The sequence below is a fragment of the Capricornis sumatraensis genome, chromosome 6 (assembly GCF_032405125.1).
Source record: "Capricornis sumatraensis isolate serow.1 chromosome 6, serow.2, whole genome shotgun sequence".
Classification (NCBI taxonomy): Eukaryota; Metazoa; Chordata; class Mammalia; order Artiodactyla; family Bovidae; genus Capricornis; species Capricornis sumatraensis.
The window spans coordinates 17,794,889-17,818,102 of record NC_091074.1 but is presented as its reverse complement, the minus strand read 5'-3'; the positions used below and the strand labels follow the sequence as shown (position 1 = coordinate 17,818,102).

General features: G+C 37.4%; 1 protein-coding gene across 6 annotated transcripts in view; it reads left to right on the top strand.

The window, feature by feature from the left end:
* HMBOX1 (homeobox containing 1) overlaps positions 1 to 23,214 on the top strand; it is a 115,099-nt gene that overhangs the window by 51,821 nt on the left and 40,064 nt on the right. For all 6 annotated transcript variants that reach the window (XM_068974254.1, XM_068974251.1, XM_068974253.1 and 3 more), the window contains exons 4-5: positions 1,660 to 1,770; positions 12,386 to 12,539. In XM_068974254.1, the coding sequence (XP_068830355.1) occupies positions 1,660 to 1,770; positions 12,386 to 12,539 (265 nt within the window). The remainder of the gene's footprint in view (positions 1 to 1,659; positions 1,771 to 12,385; positions 12,540 to 23,214) is intronic.

Sequence of the window (23,214 nt, the reverse complement as noted above, 5' to 3'; positions counted from 1 at the left end):
ATGACTCACTGAGATGTTATGGGGAGGGAGGTGGGAGGGGGGTTCATGTTTGGGAACACATGCAAAAATTAAAGATTTTAAAATTAAAAAAAAAAAAAAAGAACACACACAAAAAAAAAAAAAGAATCCATGTAAGATAGTTTCATTTTGTTGACATGAAAATTAGTTTTGATTTCATGGTGGTAAATGGTTGTTCTCTTCACTCTTGTTAAAAAGTCACGTTAAAAAAAAATAGTGTAGTTCCTGAAACCAGACTTTCAGTGAAAGCACTGGTGAACACAGTGAATTTAATTATACTGAATAATTTGCATTCTCGTAGAACAATCATACAGTGATAGCTACCAGCACCTGCATGACATAGATCTTCAACCCATTGGAAAACTGCTGTGAGAATGATCTGAGAACATAATCCCTTTGTTTTTGGAAAATTCTGAATTTCATCCTTTGAAAATGAAAGGTGTTTTCAGAGAACTCATGCTTCAGCCCAATCTTAGCAAAACTCCCCTCCCCCATTTACTCTAATTTTCTTTTAATGTGGAGTTTTACAAGAACAGAGCTCTACTCTAGGGACTTCCTTCTAATGAGTTCGGTGTGATCACTAGACCTCCTGCTGCTTCTCATGTTGGGCGTGGGATTACTTCATGATAACCACTCTTCCTATTGTGCAGTATGACTTTAAACAGGTGTTTTCACAGGTGGTATTCAGTACTATCCAGTTACCATAAGTAATCCCTTGTGAGAGTTTAGATACTGTTGTTAACCCTCTATGGTCGCTGAATGGTCTTTTGGAAAGTGCCTTATGGGCATGTAAGACTGTTTGATATTTCCTATTATTCTTCACTTTTGTCAGTTGTATGTTGAATTATTCATTTTTGGAATAGCTATAATGACCAGAAGGAGCATGTTTTTCTCATCCTAGTAAGTTTTAGACATGCTTTTTTTACTTTCACGTGGAGGTGTTTCACATTTATTATTAATTGCTGTCAAGAACTTTTTAGTGATAGCTGAAAACTACTGCTTTATATTCTGTTCAGTGTTCTGGATAAGTCTGTTAAAGGAACATCTTTACCTCTTGGGATTTTTTAAGAGGTGCTGTTGTACATAGCTGTAAATCTTCCAGCTGTTAGTTACTGTACTGACAAGCCTGAAAATAAATCAACAAGCGAGCTAGCCTAAATGAGTTAACATAATCCAGAAACCTTATTGAGGAGAGTATTTTCAATCACCTCTCCTTTCTCAGCCCCTAAATATTTTTATCAGTATCAATGATGTGTTGTCTTGGTTTTTTTCCTTCTAAATATCTGGTAAAAGTTCTAATGTCTAAATCAAGATTGGGGTGGAGGTGGTGACAGTGGTTGAAGGAGCACAGATTGAATCAACTTCTGACTTTATCTCATATTTGGGACCTGGTTTAGAAATGAATTTAGAAAGCATTTTGAACTCTTGGTAAATAAAATGCTTTGACCTCTAATAGATCATTTCTGAATCTATCCTTGCAGTCAGCTTTTACTAAGAAGCCCAATATTAAAAGCCTTGCTCAAGTTGCAGCTTCCTTGTAGAGTAGGAGAGTAAAGTACCCAGGAACCTAGGGCCAGCAGACCTCTCGTTAACTTCCCTGTCATTGCAGCACCCACAGCAGCTGTTTCTCTTTCTCCACAGGTATCAGCCAGAGCCGGATCTCTCACTGGTTATTGCAGCAGGGGTCAGACCTGAGTGAACAGAAGAAAAGAGCATTTTACCGATGGTATCAGCTTGAAAAGACAAACCCTGGTAAAAAAAACTTTTCCTTTTTTTAATTGCCTTTGAAACAGGACAAGTATAATTAATTATTTTATTGAATCCGTGTGCTGAATTGTCTTCCCAAAGGTAGTTTCATACGCTGCTGTTGCTCCTTTATGCCAGAGAACTCTCTTTAACTGTAAGACCTAAGCCCTGATTATTATACCAGTTTTCAGTTTAGTGTTCAGCATTATCTAGTCATCTTCACTGCTTCCTCCAAGGTGCCCCTCTGTTTCCAGGTTTATGACATTTCTAACCGTAATTGGAAAGAATGGTCATGATTGTCAGTGGTCTGTTTTTTTCCCCCCGTCAACTAAAGGTACATATAATATTTCATACATAGTTTTATGTGTGTTTGTAAATCTTGTTTTAGTTAGTAATATAAATTTAATATTTTTATTTTGTTCACAGTATACCATATCCAGTGGTTTCTGCTAATAATTTTCTGTTTCTAATTTTAATTGTGGATAATGAATGTGTCTTTAGACTTTAGAGGGAGCTGCCCTGTTGACTTTGGGGCTTCGAATAGAATGAAATCTTAAGGGAAAAGATCACAGAAACCTTTGTGTCAGAAGTTACCAGGATATGCAAGCCCTGTTGCAGGATGCTTTTAACAGGTGGTATATAAAGTAAAATCTGACGTTTCTGACAGACTGTTTCAGTCTACACATCACAAAGACTGGTCACAGTGAGGCCAGTCTCAAGCTTAACCTTGTGACCGAGCTTCTTCTGTAACACTATAGCATTAAAGCCTTTGCTTACAGACTAAGTTATCAGTCCAAATATTGTGTACTGAAGACTCTTAGCTAATAATAATAGCATTGGCTCTGAGGTGGAAGTAGTGTTATGGAGACATGTTTGTGTGTGTGTGTCTGTGGTAGTTTGTTTTTCCAACATCACTTTTCATTTGAAAGGCTTGGGCAGACAAAAGAGAACAGCATACTCTCCCCAATGAATTTTTTTAAACTAACCAGCCCCCCATTTTCTATACTGAAATGTTACAGACGTACAAAAAAGTTGAAAACTAGCACACTTAACACCTGTTTAACCTCCTCTTAGATACAGTGATTGTACACAATTTGCTGTGTTTGTGTTAAACCTATAAAATAAATAAAAGAAAAATGTATGGTTATATACACACACACTTTCTCTCTCTTTAGCATTAAAGAAAAAAAAGAAAAAGTGAAAGTGAAGTCGCTCAGTCGTGTCCGACTCTTTGCGACCCCATGGACTGTAGCCTACCAGCTCCTCTGTCCGTAGGGTCTTTAGCATTTGTCTGCTTAAAAAAGGATAATAATACTTAACCACAGCCCCTACTATCACATCTAAGAAAATTAATTATAATTCCTTAATATCAGCTAATATCCAGTCCATATTCACATTTCTTTAGTTGTTGAAAGAATGTTTTTTGTAGCTTTTTTGAAATTAATTTTTAATTGGCGTGTAGTTGACTTACAATATTGTGTTAAGTTCCAAGTGTATAGCAAAGTAATTCAATTATATATATGTGTCAGATTATTTTCCATTACAGGTTATTTTAAGATACCGACTGTAGTTCCTGTGCTGTACAGTAAAACCTTATTGGTTATATATTTTATGTATAGTAGCTTGTATGTGTTAATCCATACCCTTGATTTATTAGCTTTTTTTAAAATTAAATGTTATTTAGGCTGACAAATTGGAATTCGTTCTGTCTCTTTAGACTCTTAAATCTAGTCACTTAAAATTTTTCTTTCATGGCATAAATTTTTTAAACCATTTAGTCTTACAAAGCATCCTACATTCTGGGCTTTTCTTTTCCCTCTTAGTGTGAACTAACTTGTTTTTCTGTAGCCTGTGTATTTCACCTAAACTGAAAGTTAGGATTGGAAGCTTGGTTAGATTCAGCTTAAATTTGTTTGGCAAGAGTAATTCATAGATTTGTTTAAGGAGGACATTTACTGATGGCCTTAATTAACTTTGAAGCACATGAGGATAAAATGAATATGTGATAAACTAGGTATAGTAAAATATTAGGGGGTATAGGTACAGATATTCACTATAAACTTCTTTCATCATTGCTGTATGTTTGAAAATTTTCACAATAAAACATTAGGGCGAATGCTTTGTAGGTAATTTTATCTCATGTTACCACATGTCAAGAGGCATGTAAAAGTCAGTTTGTACCACTACTCATTTGCTAAGTTTGATTATTTGTTAAATTGGTGGCCACTGGATCCTGTTTTTACAGGTTGTAAATAATCTCTCAGGCATTATTTTGACACTGGATAAATAGCTTTTTTTGTAACACCCATTTTGCCAATGGTCTTAGCATCCATTGATGATGCTCACCTGAATCAGTTATTCTGATGGAGGAGTGTAAAATGGTAATGATGTAATCTAGCACTCCTCCACTATTTATTAGCTGGCAGTTTTTCTGTAAAGAGGAACTTTCATCTTTAGATATTTTTCTAACGATATCTAGATATGCAGGCAGACCTCTCAAAATAATGACTTCGTTATTGCTGTCATTAGTTACACATTCTAAAACAGCACAGTTTAGAAAAAAATATAATGCAAATGATGTATGTAATTTTAAATTGTCTAATAGCCACATTTTAGAAATAAGAAATTGCTAGAATTAATTTTGATAATATATTTATGTTTGTGTTATCACTTCAACATTTAATCAACACTTTAAAAGGTTACTGAGATCTCTCTCCCCCCTTCTGTACTTCCTTTTTCTTTCTTTCCTTTTTCCCTCTCTTTCTCTCTTTTTCTTTATTTTGCTTTGAAATCCAGTGCGTATTTTACAGTTGAAGCACCTGCCATACTTCATGTGCTCAGTAGTCAGGTGTGGCTAGTGGCTACCATACAGGACAGAGCAAACTAAAGATTCATGTTGAGGCCACACTTCAGTCTGAGCTCTAAACAGTCTTCCCAAAGAGCTGACTTCTTCCATGATCCACAGCTAATCAGAAGGAGAGGAACAAAAACATGGCACTTGATCTGTTGAATACAGCAGCTTACACTATGATAGCAAGGGTTAGGCAAGGTGAAGAAGGAACTGTGTCCAGGGGTTTCGTAAAACTGGTCATATGCTAGCAGTTGGCTACTAGGCGGAATATCAGAGGGATTGTTCATGTTCCAGAATATATATAGCAGAGCAGTGAAGAATTTGGAGGACAAACATTAGTCAACTGTGTCAGGCAATCATCCGCCATAAGAGAAGGGATTTTTGTCTCTTTGGTTTGGCACTTAGATCAGTGTTTGACATATAATCTAATCATGGCTGATAAAGGTAAATTCCCACACTGGATTTCAGGGCTGGGCTTTAGTCTCAGACAGGAACGTGGATACCAGGAAAAGGAATTCCCTAGAAACAGGAAAGCAGGCTATCATGTCAGCATTGTCGCAGCTGATCAAGACAGCACTGTCAATTGTGGAATTTTACTATTGGAACTCAGTTTCAACAGGAAAAATGGGAAAGGGCTAAGAGCACTCATCCAAATGTTGATTAGCAGGTGTTTTTTTAAGGATATAGAGTTTCCCTTTAAGAATGCTGCTGCTGCTGCTGCTGCTGCTAAGTCGCTTCAGTCGTATCTGACTCTTCGCGACCCCATGGACTGCAGCCTACCAGGCTGCCCTGTCCCTGGGATTCTCCAGGCAAGAACACTGGAGTGGGTTGCCATTGCCTTCTCCACCCTTTAAGAGTAAGTTCCTCTACTTATATGCATTTGCTGTTCGGTGAAGTTACGTTACCCACTGTCCCCTTTTTAAAGGCTTTCTGGTTTTCCTTTGAGAATCAGATCCATTCTAGTGGCTTCCCCAGTGGCTCAGAGAGTAAAGAATCTGCCTGCATTGCAGGAGACCTGAGTTCAATTCCTTGGTTGAAAAGATCCCCTGGAGAAGGAAATGGCAACCCACTCCTGTATTCTTGCCTGGAAAATCCCATGGACAGAGGAGCCTGGCGAGCTACAGTCCATGGGGTTGCAAAGAGTCGGACACAACTAAGCGACTAACACAAAGATCCATTCTAGTTCTGAGTTCTAACTTTCTAGTCTTTTCTGTAGGATGTAATTTAAAGTTAGCTGAAGAAAAGAGGGTAAGTTAGTGATTATCAGTTGGTCATTTTCATTACATCAACAGTAATTAGATATTACCAGTTGGAATTTAATTTTTTAAAGGTTTTCTTTGTACTCTCACCTTGATTAAAAGAACTAATATGGTACAGAATTTTTTCTAGATAAATTCACTTTTATTGACCTTAAAATAACCTTTGGTTTTAGCTAAAGAATTATATTCTTGTTTTATAGACACTTTGGAACTATTAGCCAAAATTACATTAGCATCTAAGAATAGCTTATCCACTGTTTAGTCAGTAGTTGCCTATAATACATCAGAATCTTCTTTGCAAGTCATTGCAGAGGTGATTAGAATCCAACTAAATGTATCTCAGTCAAGAAGTGGTTAAATAAATGATGATATGTTTGTATAATGGAATACTGTGGAGGCTATGTAGCTATTTTTTAAAGGTGACTTTACAGGAATTGAATTTATATGTGGTAATATCAGATTTGTAAGTGAGTAATGTAGGCTACTAATGATATAGTATATTTCAGTTTATATAGGGAGATACATACACATAAGTATGTAGCTCCATAAACATGGGACTTCTCTGGGAAGGCATATTAGGAACTGGTAAGAAAGGCTCTGTGGAGGGGAACTGAAAGAAGAGGAGGCCAGGAATTGCAGGGAGGTTAGTTATGTAACTTTTCTGTGTCTTTCTAAATTTTGTACCGTGTACTTGTATTATATATTCCAAAAACATATTGAGAAGAGAGGGAGGGAGAGAGGCAAAAAAAAAAAAAAGAAAATTATCTATCTGTTTATAGCTTTCAAGATATAAAAAACTGAAGAACCCAGGTTCATATAGTTCATACCTATTTTGAGAGGCAGTTAGTTAGAAAATACAATGTCAGTGATTTTTCTTGATCATTTATTTCATATTTTTTCTCTGTCCAGGACAGATAGCTTATCAGAAGAAATGTAAATGATATTATCCCTTTGTATATATTCTGAGAAAAAATGAAAAATTAAGGAAAATCACACAGTGAAAAAGTGCCCCTTTTCCCCCCTCTAAATTTAAGCATTTAGAAAAAAACCAAAAAAAAAAATATATTTGTACATTCTGTGCCTTTATTCCTGGGCTCAGAGCATTTCTCTCTGTATACCTTATTGAAGTTCTTTCTTTTTAACCTCTTCACTCTGGATCCATTTGAATAGTTCTTTTTTTTTTAATTTTTGTAAGTCTCTGTTTTAGTGGACTCAGCAAGAAAAATAATAGAGTGGATATTTCTTTTTTACTGATAATCCTACAGATATAGTGTAGTTCTCTGATAAACAGACCAATCATCAGAATTTCCCAGCAAAACCCAACCCCTGCCAAGACATATGAATAAAATAGGCTGATGGAAGCTGATCAAATACATTTTATCTTGTTTCTTACGAAAACATTTACAAGAAAATGCTTATTTTTAAAGCAGTGAGTATGAAATTTAGCATGGTTGACATCAAAAGCCCCTTTATTTAATTGAATTAAGCTCAGCAGTCCTTTTGCTTGTCTAATTTAAACATTAGTACAGCAGACAGGGCTTGATGAGTTCTTCTTGGCTCATGGCTGTGATTCTGCATATTTCTAAATTAAACAGTTAAATAAAGTTTGCCAAGAGGTTTATGCAGCAAGCACATGAAGTAAATTTGGAGATCAGAGGTAACGCCTCCTCACTTCGCTGTTGCAGAGTTTCAGAGCCTCAGGGAGATCATGTGTGTGACAGTGGGGAAGATGAAGAATTACTTACAGAGAAGCTAATATCTGTGAATGGAGTAGTGATAATGTGTTTGTAGTCATTGTTTTATTAGCTGATTGGCAAAGGCTCACCCAAAAGTAATCCTGAGAAGCAAGAAAATAATTATATATGCAAAGACAACAGTTACCAAGATGTTAAAAATCTTATCAGCAGTTTAGGAAGAATTGTTTGTTTTTTTTGTTTTCTCTCTCTCTGGGGTTTAGATTTACTAGATAAATCTGCAGAATTTTGTCTTGCAAATTTTGCATATGTTTTGAGGGAAAATGCAAAATTAAGGAAAATCATACAATGAAAAAGTACCTTTCTTCCCCTCTAAATGTAAGCATTAAAAAAAAAAAAACTAAAAGTGTCAGTCTTTGTATCAGGGACAGTATATGCATTTTCTTAACAAAATTTTGTCATAATGGGGGCCCAGATATAATGTGGAGAAAGTTTCTGAAGAGAGCACAAGTAACACACTTCCTGTAGAGAAAAAGTAGCGGCTTCCTTAGCCAACACAGAGTGCCTGTGTCTTACTTCTTGTATACATTGTTCCTGCATCCCACTATCTTTGTATTTGTCTCTCAAAGTCAATAATTTTGAACCCTTTCTTGGGTTATTCATTGCTCTCCATCCATTTCAATCAAAGCAAGAGGAACAGGTTTCTAGGTCATATTTGTGTTTATTGTAATATTTCCAGCATGCTTCCTGTGCTGTTTTAAAATACTACACTGACAAAGGAAAAGGAGCAAGAAGAAAGCCTCAAGAGTAACGGAATAATATTATGTTTCAAATCAAGTTTGTTTATAAGTTTGAAATCATTCAGTTTCTACCTTCTGTCCATAAATATCCTTGAATTCTTTTAATGTAACCAGGCCACTGCTTACTTCACTCTCTTCTCTTCCCCCTTCCTTTTCTTTCCTGACCAATTTTATTTCATCTAAGTTTCCTTTTTCTAGAAAACCTGGACAATATAGAATATTATGAAGAAGCATAGTTACATTACCAATCAACCTGAATATCAGGAAAGAACGATTGTTGTCACTTTGCTTATTCCTTCCATCTCATGATTTGGTTAAGATTCTTTGTTTTCTTTGTGCCCATTTATCACTCTAAGAAAGCATGCCACAGTTACAGATACGGCCTACTAGTTGCAACTCACTGACCTATTTCTTGTCCTCCACCCACTGAAGCCCTGAAGTTCTGTATCCTTTTACCAGAGCAGACCTTGGATGGGGTCCTGCTGCCTCAGCCAGATCATTTCTACTTCTGTCTTAATCAGCCATAGTAACAAGTTTGGCTCTGTTTTGGACTGTAGAATCGAGGCTGTAGAATAAAGTTTGTATATTCTAACTTAGACTCCAGAGCCCTCGTTATACTGTAAATCCTGCTTACATTCAGAAGAATACCAAAACAAGGATTCTGAAAATCTCTAGCCCCATAATTCCCTTTTTACACCTAAACTTTGTTAATTTTGAGTTGGGCCCAGACCTAATTGCTAAGTTATTTTGGCAGAACAGAGGCCTCTTTCTTGAGCTATCTAAAGAAAGGTTTCAATTTAGAGTTCATAGTGTGTGGGCCAGGAATTTTTTAAATCAGGGATCAGCAAACTCTCCGTGTAAAGGGCAGATAGTAAATATTTTAGGCTTTGCAAGCTGTGTGGTCTCTGTCACAGCTACTCAGTTCTGCCATTAGAGTACCAAAAAAAGAGGCAACATGTAAATGACGAAGTGTGGATGTGTGCCAGTAAAACTTTCATTTAAACTATGGGCAAAAGGCCAGACTGTGCCACACCTTTTAAGCTATCACTCTATAATATCTTCTGTAGGTGACATATTTGCCCATTTGAGGAAGAAGTCAAATATTTACATCACACACAACAGGCGATCAGGTATATATTAAGAGTGCAAACAAAAGTGAAAACTAAAACCTGCTCTGAGTAATACAAGATGCACTGACCATAAAGAGACAGATGAGCAGATCTGACTATACAAAAATTAAGATCACAGAGCACACCATCAACAAAAAGTCTAAAGACTAACTGGAAAAAAACAGTCGCAGTCTATATGACTAGCAGTTGGTGTGTTATCTATACGTCAGTGAGAGGAATAACGTGAAAGAAGGACAAAAGATAAAAGTTCACAAGAGACGATACATTAAATAATTGTCAGAAAATAGGAATAGATGCTCATTCTAATAGTGAAATCTTTTTATTAGAATATTTTTGCCTGCCAAATTTATAAATGTGAATGATTAGTAACACAATACTCAATGTGTTGGAGAAAATTGGGGATGGTTGTGATGTCTTCTATTCTATCTTATTATGTAACAAATTACCCCACAGTTTAGCAGCTGAAAACATCAAGCATCGATTATCTCACAATTTCTGTGGATTGGGAATTCAGGAGTTGCTTATGAGGCTGTAGTCAAGCTGTTAGCACAGACAGTCCCCACGGACAGTCTACTTCTAAGGTCACTCCTGTGAGTCCCTGGAGGCTCCAGTTCCTTACAGCCTGTTGGCTAGAGATGCCAGGTCCTCCACATGGACCTCACCATTGGCTTCCTGAGTATTCTTACTACATGGCCACTAGTTTCCCCCTGAGCAAGTGATCTAAGAGCCAGAACAACAACACAGACACCACAGTGTATTCTGTAGTCTAGTCCCCAAAAAGTGGGATGCCATCACTTCATGACATGTTGTTGGTCGCATAAACTAATCTTGGTACGACAAGGTCAATGCAAGGATGTGGGATTCCTCAGGAGCCACCTTGGAAGCTGGTTACCACACAACTGTATTGGGACTGTATGTCTGGAGCCTTCTGTCTGTCAGCTGTCCTCTCTGCATAGCTTCTGCTGCAGCTAGGGTGTCCAAATTGGCTTTTTTCCTCAAATGTCTGGTGCCTGGGTAGATTTCACAGGAGCAGCTGGGAGCAGACTCGGCCTCTTTCACTCCATATGGCTGGCTTTGGCTTCCTTAAAACAGCATGGTCTCAGGTTAGTCATAGTTCTTATATGGCAGCCCACTTCCCCAAGAACCAGCATTCCAGGAAGTCTAGTCAGAAATTGCAAAGCTTCTTATGACCTGCGCTGTGTAGTTGTTCAGTCGTGTCCAACTGTCTGCAGCCTCATGGACTGTAGCCACCAGGCTCCTCTGTCCACGGAAGATACTGGAGTCCCAGGCAAGATACTGGAGTAGATTGCCGTTTCCTCCTCCAGGGGGTCTTCCCTACCTAGGGATCAAACCCGCTGTCTTTTGCATCTTCTTCATTGGTAGGAGGGTTCTTTACCACTAGCCCCACCTGGGAAGCCCTTGTGACCTAGCCTCAAGCTGTCTCCATTTTCTGTTGTCACAGCGTGTCACAGGGCCTACCCAGATTCAAAGGCATGATTACCGGGAGGTGTGACCAACTGTGAAGGGCCATCCTTGGAACCTATGCAAGGAATTTGTGTTTAGGATAGATGATACTGTCTTACTCTAAAGTGGGAGCAGTGAAGGGCATGTAAATTTGGTCTGATTCTGGATATATTTTGAAGATAAAACTGATAGGATTTGCCTGTGGATTAATTAGATACATATTATAGTAGGTAGGGTGAAAACAGCAGAGTCAAAGGTGAATCTGAGATTTTTGAGCTGAGCAGTTTGAAGAATAGGGACACCAGGTTTGGAGAGGAAATGAGGATTGGTTAAAATATTGGACATCTGTATGAGACAGTGCATGTAATGATGTAGCCATTAAGGGGATATCAACAAATCTGTGTGTAGTACAAGAGAAACACTATCCATGATATTAATTGCAGGGTATAATAAGTAAAGTATAATTCCAGTTATGGAGAAAGAATTACATTCATGCATGCATTATTGCAGTTCAGGTTGAGAAAAGATTAGTCTGAATTAATAAAATATCTCAATTGTACATTTTTTCCATTGGTTTTATTACATTCAAGAGGTGAGAAATAGTATAGAATTAACAGGTAGAATTATGGAGATCTGATTTAATTAATAGACTGAAACCATCAAATATATCTTTCTGTTGCTATATTTGGCTTTTTTAAAAAAACGTTTGCAACAGTTGTGTGTGTTAGTCACTCAGTCATGTCTGACTCTTTGTGACCCCCTTGGGCTGTAGGCAAGAATACTGAAGTGGGTTGCCATTTCCTTCTACAGGGGAATCTCCCCAACCCAGGGACTGAACACAGGTCTCCCACATTGCAGGCAGACTCTTCACTGACCAAGCCACCAGGGAGCAACAGTTAGGGTTACCTTAAATTCATCTCCTACCTGCATACTTCATTTAAAGGGCTCCATTTTCTCAGCAACCCGAAGATTTTCAAATTGTAATAAGAGGATCTGAACGTGTAGGGTATATTGTTCAGAAAGATTAAAACTGTCAAGTAGGAATCTCAAGAAAATTTTTTCGGAAGATTCTTTGACTAAGTTGTCACTGGGCCAAAAACTGTATATCCTTTTTTCCCTGAAGAGATAGATTTTGAGCTTTGTTGACATAAACAAAAATAAAAGACAAATGACTAGCTGAAAAAAAAAAAAAAAGACACTTAAAATAATTAATGATGGGTTTTTTTTTTCCTAAGGAAGAGTTTTTATCTCCTGAGATTTTTATTTTGGTCAAATAATTTTTAAAAATACAACTATCAAATGTATAGGGCCTGCAAGTTCCAGTGAAGGGGCAAAAGTCAGTTGTTGATTTCTTGATATATTTGTCGTGCTGGTTTTAGTAAATTACAAGATATTTACAAAAAAGTATCTTGTTTATTTTCAGGGGCTACGCTAAGTATGAGACCAGCACCCATTCCAATAGAGGACCCAGAGTGGAGACAAACGCCTCCCCCAGTCTCAGCCACGTCTGGCACCTTCCGACTACGGCGAGGCAGTCGATTTACCTGGAGAAAGGAGTGTCTGGCTGTCATGGAAAGGTACCTGTCTCCTTTTCCTAGGAGCAGTCTCCCAAAGTGAGGAAAGAGAAACTTGGGATAGATGTGGACCCTTCATTTCAAACAAGTAATTTGAGATCTAGATTCTCTCAAATTATTTTGAGGTAGAATAAGTGCTATATAATTGAAATACCATTAATCTTACCGTTGAGAATTCATAAAACTGCAGTTAGCATTTCTCAATGTAATTTGTGTCCTCAGTGATTTAAGAAACTTTGAAATAAATTTTTTTGAGTTTAGATCTTTGTATTATACTGTAGAAAAACTCATTGAAGTCTTATTTTCATAAAAAATATTGAATAACTGTGTAGGAGGCCACTGAGACCTAACTTTTTTTGATAAGCAGTACAGCCTAAATGAGCTTCGTCCCAAAGGCTAGATGTACATGTTTTTGACTTTGATTTCATGTCCTCTGACTCTAGCACCAGTTCCTGATCCATAGTAGGTACTCAGTACTTTGTAAACTTTAATTTGACCTTAGCTTTAGCCTTCTCATTTGAAATTATGTAAGTTAATTAAATGTGGTTATGAAATGTTCTTTGGCACTAACCCGAAGAATTGATGCTTTTGAACTGTGGTGTTGGAAAAGACTCTTGAGAGTCCCTTGGACTGCAGGGAGATCCAACCAGTCCACCCTAAAGGGGATCAGTCCTGAATATTCATTGGGAGGACTGATGCTGAAGCTGAAACTCCAATACTTTGGCCACCTGATGAGAGTAACTGCCTCATTGGAAAAGACCCTGACGCTGGGAAAGATGGAAGGCGGGAGGAGGACGACAGCAGAGGATGAGGTGATTGGGTGGCGTCATCGACTCAGTGGACGGGAGTCTGAGAGTAGACTCCGGGAGCGGGTGATGGACAGGGAGGCCTGGCGGGCTGCAGTCCACGGGTCTCAGAGAGCCAGACACTGAGCGACAGAACTGAACTGATGAAATGTTCAGCATATTTAAGGTGGATCCTATAGTATAATTATCCTTTTCATCTCCTACCTGTAAGTAATGTTTATAGAATCTTGGTTTGATGGACAGTTTTTGTATGCAGTAAGGTAATAATTGTCTATTAGAAAAGTATTTATCTCCTACGATTAAGAGGTAGAGAAAAAGAATATATTAGGCAGAGGTGAAAAGCATTGAACTTTTTCATATTGTGATTTCTCGATAATTTAAATAATAGAATGGAATTGAATGTTTAAAACTAAAGTTAACTTCTAAGCATATACATACTTACATTGAGCCTGCTTCACATTTTTTTCCTGCTGTCTACTCTGGCCAATTGAATGGTATACTGAAAAGAATATTTGACTCAGAGTCAGAAGACCTGGAGCCTGATCTTGGCTTTGCCATTAACCAGCTGTGAAACTTTGTTCAGGTCACAGATTCTGAGCTTTAGCTTCCACTAAAAGGTGTTTTTCCACAGCCATGGTGAATTATATGCAGTCTAGGACTTTTGCCATCTTTCTTCCTGCCTTTGTCTTTCAGTCACTAAGTCATGTCCAACTCTTTGTGACCTCATGGACTGCAGCACACCAGTCTTGCCTGTCATCCACTGTCTTCTGAGTTTGCTCAGGGTCATGTCCATTGTGGCGATGATGCCATCCAACCATCTCATCCTCTGTCGCCCCCTTCTCCTCCTGCCTTCAGTCTTTCCCAGCATATTTCCAAATGAGTAGGCTCTTCACATCAGGTGGCCAAAGTATTGGGGCTTCAGCATCAGTCCTTCTGATGAATATTCAGGGTTGATTTCCTTTAGGATTGACTGGTTTGATCTCCTTGCTGCCCAAGGGACTCTCAAGAGTCTTCTCCAACACTTCAGTTTAAAAGCACCAATTCTTCAGTGCTCAGCCTTCTTTATGGTCCAACTCTCACATCCATACATGATTACCGGAAAAACCATAGCTTTGAAAGTAATGTCTCTGCCTTTTAATATACTGTCTAGGTGTGCCATAGTTTTTCTTCCAAGAAGCAAGCGCCTTTCAATTTCATAGCTACAGTCACCGTCCACAGTGTTTTTGGAGCCCAAGAAAATAAAGTCTCACTGTTTCTACTTTTTCCCAATCTATTTGCCATGAAGTGATGGGACCAGGTGCCATGATCTTAGTTTTTTGAATGCTGAATTTTAAGCTAGCTTTTTGACTTTCCTCTTTCACCTTCATCGAGAGGCTCTTTAGTTCCTCTTTGCTTTCTCTCATTATAGTGGTGTCATCTACATATCTGAGGTTATTGATATTTCTCCCGGCAATCTTGACTCCAGCTTGTGAGTCATCCAGTCTGGCATGTCACATGATGTACTCTGCATATAAGTTAAATAAGCAGGGTGACAATATATAGCCTTGATGTACTCTTTTCCCAGTTTTGATCCAGTCTGTTGTTATGTCCGGTTCTAACTGTTGCTTCTCTTCCTGTATATTTCCCAGCTCATTAACATCACTGCCTGAAAGAGAGGGAGATTTTCATTGCTGAAGTTCAGACCATCGTTTTATTTTTGTGATCAAGTTGAAATTAAAAGCCTTTCTTAATAAGCAGGTTGGACCCAGTAGGCAAAATGAAACTATAGAGATCCACTGATGTTATATCATCTGTTCCTTTCCAGACTCTGTTATAGATCAGAAAGAAGGCTTTCTGATCTATAACAATCTTTATACGCTTGACTGGTTAAAGTGAAAGAGTGAGACTTTATTGTACTAAAGACATGACATTTACAATCTCCTGTGTTTTTCTCATTTAGAAATTTTGATCCTTCTAAAAAATTCCTTCAGAATTTATCACAGAACAGACATGCATTTAAATAATATCTAACTTGAATTATTTCCAATATTTTACATTTTCTTCTTGATAGCAAAATAGCTCTTGTATTAGTTTCTATTTGGTACAAGTACTGATTGTTTTATTGATTGAGAGTTCAATTTTTTCATGAAGATGTTGCAGAAAGGGAGAATCCTTCCAAAGCCCGTAAGTGGGCTCTTATCTAATATTTGGAAATGAATTGTCTAAGGAAATACACGTGCTGACAAAGCAGGAGACTTTATTGGGAAGGGGCACCCAGGTGGAGAGCAGGAGGATAAGGGAACCCAGGAGAACTGCTCTGCCACATGGCTCATGGTCTCAGGTTTTATGGTGATGAGGTTAGTGTCCGGACTGTCTCTGGCCAGTCACTCTGACTCAGGTTCATTCCTGATGGTGCATGCATTGCTCAGTCAAGATGGATTCCAGGGAGGAGGATTCTGGGAGGTTGGTAGGACATATGGACTGGTGTTTTCTCTCTCCTTTTGACCTTTCCTGAATTCTTCCGGTTCATGATAGCTTGTTAGTTCCACCTTACCAGGACCTCCTGTTGGTAAGATAGTTCATCCAAGTGGCTGCTATCTTGCCTGGCCGGAGTGGGCAGTTTCAGTCAGTTGTCCCCTTAACGAAGATAGCAATATCCATTTATCACATAATGTCAGTTTGAGGAAGGATTAATTAAAAATTGCTAACATTAATAATAATGGGTGATATTGCTAATACATTTTCAGAATTGAACCTTGAAAGCTTTGCAATTCGTGTTTTCCCAAGGTGACAAGAACTGGCCACAAAATCACTGATTAAATTTCACCTAAAAAGACATTGAGCAATTATCCTATGTGAGGCTCCTGTTTAATCTTAGTTTTCACTTTTTAACCTTAATTTTAATTAGTGTGTCTTTAATCCAGGAATTAGTTATCTTTGGTTTATCTTACCTGACACAGTCAGTAAGAAAGTATGATGTAGTTTATTCCAGTAGTTTCAAAAATGCCAGAAGCCTTTGAAAGTTTTCAATAGCAGTAGTACAGAAGGTCATAGTATGATTTTCTTTCTGTGAAAATGGAGCTTTTAATTTTCTAACACAGAATATAAAATTCCCTAGCCTTAGAGCAATTCTTGATTTTTTTTCCTAGACCAAATGGATGAATAAATACACATGCACAGACTATAAAGCCAGCAAAGTACCAGCCTTACTCAAATATTATTAGTACAAGTCAAAAAATATTTCATTCTTCACCTCATACACTAAGATAAATTTCAAATAATTCAAAAAAGTGAATCTATAGAGATAATAGAAGAAAACATGAATGATTCATCCATATCCTAGAAATGGTGAACTGTTTCTTAAGATTCAAAATCCAAAAGCAATATGATTACATAACTTACAAGAAAAATTGAGAGCAGAAAAAAACCATGAACAAAGTAAAACTGGATAAAAGACTTGCTGCTTATTATTGTCCCTAAAGTATAAAGAACTTTTAAGAGAGAGAGAATACCAACAACTCTATGGAAAAATGAACTAGAGATATCAGCAGAGAAACAAATACAACTGGCTCTTACACTTTATGAAAAAATGTTTAACTCATTAAGAGAAATTAAAATTACACTGATATTAATAACTACCATTATTCTCCTATCACATTGGCAAAAATCCAACAGTTCCACAGTGTTTTCTGTTCTTTGAGCTGCAGAGAAATGGGCACTCTCATGCATTGCCTGTGGGAATGCAAAATGGAACAACTTCTATAAAGAGGAATTTGCCAGTATTAGGGAAAATTACCCATGGGTTTGCTCTTTAACTCAGCACTCCCACTTATAAAAAATTATCCCAAAGGTAAACTTCTAGAAAATTATCCCAAAGATATATGTTGGAATAATATCAAAATACTGAATTCAACCAATATGTCTATTGTTGCATTGGGTGAATAAATTATATGGTACATCCATATGTTGGCTATCCGGGCTTACATAATGAAGTGCTATGCAGCTGAAAAAAGGAGGGAATTTTTATTTTCATAGAATGAAAACCGTAGTGTGTCCATCTGTAAAAGTGAAAGTGAAGTCGCTCCATCGTGTCCGAATCTTCTCGACCCCATGGACTGTAGCCTATCAGGCTCCTCCATTCATGGGATTTTCCAGGCAAGAGTGCTGGAGTGGATTGCTATTTCCTTCTCCAGGGGATCTTCCCGACCCAGGAATCGAACCAGGGTCTCCCACATTGTGGGTAGACGCTTTACCGTCTGAGCCATCAGGAAAGCCCTGTGTCCATCCGTACTATTGCTATTAAGTATTTGAAAGGGTTTTTTTGCATTTTTACAGTTATTGGAATGGCTACTTCTCTATATGATAATGATATTCAGGATATAATGTTTTTGTAAAAAGGCAATATCAAATGTATATACTATGCTATCACTTATGTATTTGCTTACAATTTGTTTATGTATTTGCTTATGTTTTTAATGAAAGAATAAACCATGAAATAGATAAAATGATTTCCAATAGGAGAATAGAAAACAGATTAGATGGAATAAGGATAGAAGCTAGATTTCTCTGAATATACCTTGTTTTGACATTGTAACCATTTAAGTATTTTTATAAAACAAGATTAAATTGAAATGAGGGGGAAAGGTGATCCCTGAAAAAAAATAACTAATGAAACTAACAGACCTACTGTATGTATAAATTGATGACTTAGACATTCAGGATATTTATCAAATAACTATACTGCACAATTTTGACTATGCTTCCTAGGTGGGATACAGCTTATAAATAAAAAGAACTGCAAAAATTTCACTGTTTTTACTAATTTTGGTAATGTTAATATTGTTATTCAGATAATCTATTTAGATACAGATGTTGATATACAAAAAAACAAGTAATCATTAATGTTATCAGGAACCAAAATTTTCATTGTAAGAGAGATTCAAACATTAAATCAAAAGAATTGGGTAGAAGACTGTAATCTCTGTATGTATGTGGATAAAAATAGCCATTTATCTAAAATTTTTTATTTAAAAAACAAACAGCCTTGTTGAAATATGATTGACCTATTTAAAGTGCACAATTCAGTGCTTTTTAGTACATTTACAGTTAGGTAACCATCAATCACCATAATCAATTTTAGAACGTTCTCTTTATCCCCCCAAAAACCCTGTACCAAACAGCTGTCACTCCTTCTCCCCCTCCCAGGCCCTTCCAAATCTATGTAACCATTAGTCTTCTCTCTCTGTATATAGATTTGCCTGTTCTGGACATTTCCCATGAATGGAATCATATGTGTGGCCTGTGTGACTCACTTCTTTCACTTAATGTAGTGTCTTCAGTGTCAGTATTTCATTCCTTTTTATTGCCAACTGATACCCCGAAGTATATGTGCTGTTGTTGTTTCAGTCACCGAGTTGTGTCCAACTCTGCAACCCTGTGGACTGCAGCACGCCAGGCTTCCCTGTCCCTCACCACATCCCGGAGCTTGCCCAAGTTCATGTCCATTGAATCAGTGATGCCATCCAACCGTCTTGTCCTCTGTCTATACCATATTTTATTTATTCATTTATCAGTTAATGGACATTTGAGGTTGTTTCCACTTTTTAACTGTTTTGAATAATGCTGCCTTGAACATAACTTGTGTACCAGCAGAATTGCTGGTTAAATGGTAACTCTGTTCTCACCATTTTGGGGAACTGCCATATTGTTTTCCTAAAACAGAGTCACCATTTTACATTTCACCCAGCACCGTATGACGGTTCCAGTTTCTTGTCAACACTTACTATCTGTCTGTTTGGTTATAGTCCTCCTAGTGTGTGTGAGGTAGAATCTCATTGTGGTTTTGATTTGTGTTTCCTTAGCTAATGATGTTGAGCATATTTTCATATGCTTATTGGCTATTTGCGTATTTTTGAAGAAATGTCTGTTTAGATCCTTGGCACATTTTTGAAAAATTTAATTTGTTTTGGCTGTGCCTGGTCTTAGTTGAGGCATGCAGAACCTTGAGTTGCGGCCTGCAGGATCTTAGTTCCCTGACCAGGAATCAAACCTGTGCCTCCTGCAGTGGAAGTACGAGTCTTAACCACTGAACTGCCAGGAAAGTCCTTGTGTCATCTTTTTATATCGAATTGTAAGATTTCTTTATGTATTCTACATACAAGTCCCTTATCAAATATATGGTTTGCAAATATTTTCTCCCAGTCTGTGGGTGGTCCTTTCACATACTAGATATAATGACCTTTGACGCATGCAAGTTTTTAGTTTTTTTATGAACTGCAGTTTATTTTTTTGTATGCATTGTCTTATCTAGGAAGACTGTACTAAATTAAAATCTCCAAGATTTATTCCTGTGTTTTTTCCAAGAGTTTTATACCTTTAAGACCTGTATTTGCCTTTGATCCATTTTGAGTTACTTTTTGTGTATGATGTGAAGTAGGGACTCAGCATCATTCTTCCACATGTGAGCCATCCAGCACTGTTGAAAAAACTTTTCTTTTTCCACTGATAGTCTTGGCATGCTCTCATGTCAGATCAATTGACTGTATATGTGAGTGTGTTTCTGGACTGTCAGTTCTATTCCATTGATCTATGTATGTCTAGTCTTACAACGTATTTGTAACTCTTGTATTATAGTATTGATAAATTTTGCTTTCTTCTTCTACAAAATTATTTTAGCTATTCTGGGTCCCTTGCATTTCCATATGAATTTTAGGATCACCTTGTCAGTTTTTAATAAGAAGCCAGCTGTAATTTTGATTGGAAAATCCTGTAATCTTCAGTTTGAATTATAAATGGACAGGGAGGCCTGGCGTGCTGTGATTTATGGGATCACAAAGAGTCGGACATGACTGAGCGACTGAACTGAAGAATTAGTTAGGTTTTCTCTTGAGAAAAAAAGTGGGAAGGGGATATGTTACTTTTCATCTGTACCTACTCAAAAGGCCGGTAGACAGCGATCAACCTAGTAGAAATTAAGCATGCCTGGGGCCCAGTTGTGGTCTAAATACCATTAGCACTAGGAGAAATGTCTGATTCCAAGCCTGGGGCAGGAAATATAGTGATGAGACTGGACATTGTGTTAAAACAAGACGGCTACTGCACATAAGTGAGTGATATCAAAAGAACTCCGGGGCTAACTTGAAGAGACTCCCATTGTCCAAAGAAGGGGATGGTTTGAACACTAGTAATAATAACAATTGTAATATTGAAGCTCATCAAACTGATTAAAAATCTGTTTGTAATAATGATACTAAAAAAATTACTCATCGCACCTAGAGAATTAGCGACCCAACTAAATATTTGAAGGCATGGAGAATATAACCTGCTCTGCACATATGAACTTTGATTTAAAAGTTTTTCCCTGAGGAAGGATTCCAGCTAATAAATGAAAAAGGAATGATTAGAGTTTCATAATTTTGTAAACTCTGAAAGAAATATCTGATGGTGATCATTGATAGCTGCTAACATCCCATAGAAATAGATAACCAGGCATTATGTACCTCTTAGAGGATATTAACACCACCACCTATGGAGTATTCTAACAAAATTGAAACTGAATCAAATCACATCTCTAGATCCAGCTGCAAGTTTTTAGGAAATATGAAACAAAGTTTTCTGTTAATCAACACCATGGAGGCTCAAGTCAACCAGATTCTTGACGTGAGAGACCCTAAGCATAATAACTCAGTTTCTTCTAAAAGAAAAACAACTTCAGCCAGGTGAGGAAATTTGAACCCTGACTGGATAAATGGTGATTCTTGTTTCAGTTATGATAATGGCTGCTTATATATAAATGGTGATGAGTTTATAAAAAATTAGGGTTCTTGTCTTTTAGAAACATGTACTGAAATGTACGGAATTCTCCAAACAATACTGGAGTAGTTTAAAAGATTATTATAATATATCATATAATAATAATAATATGATAAAATGATAACTGGGATTTACCTCAGAATAATGCAAAGCATAAAGATAGGGGCAAGGGTGTGTGCAAAACAGGTGTGGTGTCAGTAAGTTACTGATTCTTACAGTTGGGTGATGTTTAACTGGGGGTTCATGGTTCTCTATACTTTTGTAGATATATGCATGTTAAAGGACAATCTAAATTTTGGGTCAAATCACATGGAACTAGGAGAGATGTAAAGCCTTCATATATCACAAAAACTCATCTATACAGTGTTACCTAATAGTAACATTTACTTGATAAATATTTGCTTGTCAATGCAGTGACAGCAGTACAGTGGTGAACATTGTAAACTTGTTCCTAGAGAGTCAGGTTGGAGAGACAGAAGTTAATGAATTAATCATACAAATCAAGGTAAAATTGCAATTGTAATACATGTATGAAGGAAAGGGACATTGTGCTTCAAGATCTTATAATGGGGGATGGGTAATTTAGGGCTTCCCTGGTGGCTCAGGTGGTAAAGAATCTGCCTGCAATTCAGGAAACCTAGGTTTGAATCCTGGGCCAGGAAGATACCCTGGAGAAGGGAATGGCAAACTACTCCAGTATTGTTTGGAGAATTCCGTGAACAGAGGAGCTTGGCCTGGTGGCCTACAGTCCACAGGTTGGCCAAGAGATGGACATAATTTAATTAGGTCGAAAGGAAGTGGGGGCCTTCCCTGATAGCTCACTTGGTAAAGCATCTGTTTGTAGTGCAGGAGACCCTGGTTCGAATCCTGAGTTGGGAAGATCTGGTGCAGAAGTGACAGGCTATCCACTCCAGTATTCTTGGGCTTCCCTTGTGGCTCAGCTGGTAAAGAATTTGCCTGCAACGCGGGAGACCTGGGTTCGATCCCTGGGCTGGGAAGAGCCCCTGGCGAAGGGAAAGGCTACCCACTCCAGTATTCTGGCCTGGAGAATTCCATAGACTCTGAAGTCCATGGGGGTCACAAAGAGTCAGACATGACTGAGCAACTTTTACTATCACTTTCAAAGGAAGGGGGAAAATATTGCAGATAGAAAAGAGAACTATATTCATGTAGAACTGTGCTCTCTGATGGTGGCCAGCTGTGGCTATTTAGATTTAAATCATACAAACTTTTAAAAGTTTAAAATTCAGTTCCTTAGTCACACTAGCCACATTTCAAGCACCCCATAGTCAAATATGGTTACTGACTATAGTTTTAGACAGCACAGATATGTAACATTTCTATCATTACAGAAAAGTTTGATGGGCAGCTCTAACACAGACCAACTGTATCTCATCTCCAACAGAAAAATAATGGTTAATATTTGACCAATAATGATTTGTTTTTATTTTTCTCTTTACTCAAAATCTTAAGGAATATCCGAATATAAATTAAAACCCAAACATTAAAATATTTCAGAAAATTTTCTGGGTGACCATGATAAAAACATAAATATTTCACTAATTCACATATAAAATTACTATGCTTTTGCATCCTTTTCCACATCTGGCCTGCTTTTCAAAGTACAAAATTGAATAATTCATCACTTATAATGATGAGTCTTCTCTCTAATTAGCATTCATTCATTCATTCACCTTTTCATTAAACGTGTATTTTTTACACACTCCGTTTGGTCTCCTGAGTTGCTTAATTGTAACAGTTGCTTTATATACCCAAACACACATACATACACACACAAATTCCATGCTGTTTATTTGTTAAAGAGACCAAGGTATTTTATCCTGTTGATTTTCCCACATTTTAGATTTGGACAGTTACATCCTCTTAGTGTCTCATTACATGATCCTGTATTTTCTGTAGACTGCTAGTTAAGAGTCCTGCTTAGATTCTGGTTCAATTCTTTGGCATATAACTGGTGCTTTGTTCTTCCTATTACATTGTGTAAGGAGACACACAATATCTGCTTGCCCCCCATAATAAGTAGTTGTTGCTCAGTCATGTCCAACTGTTTGCAACCCCCT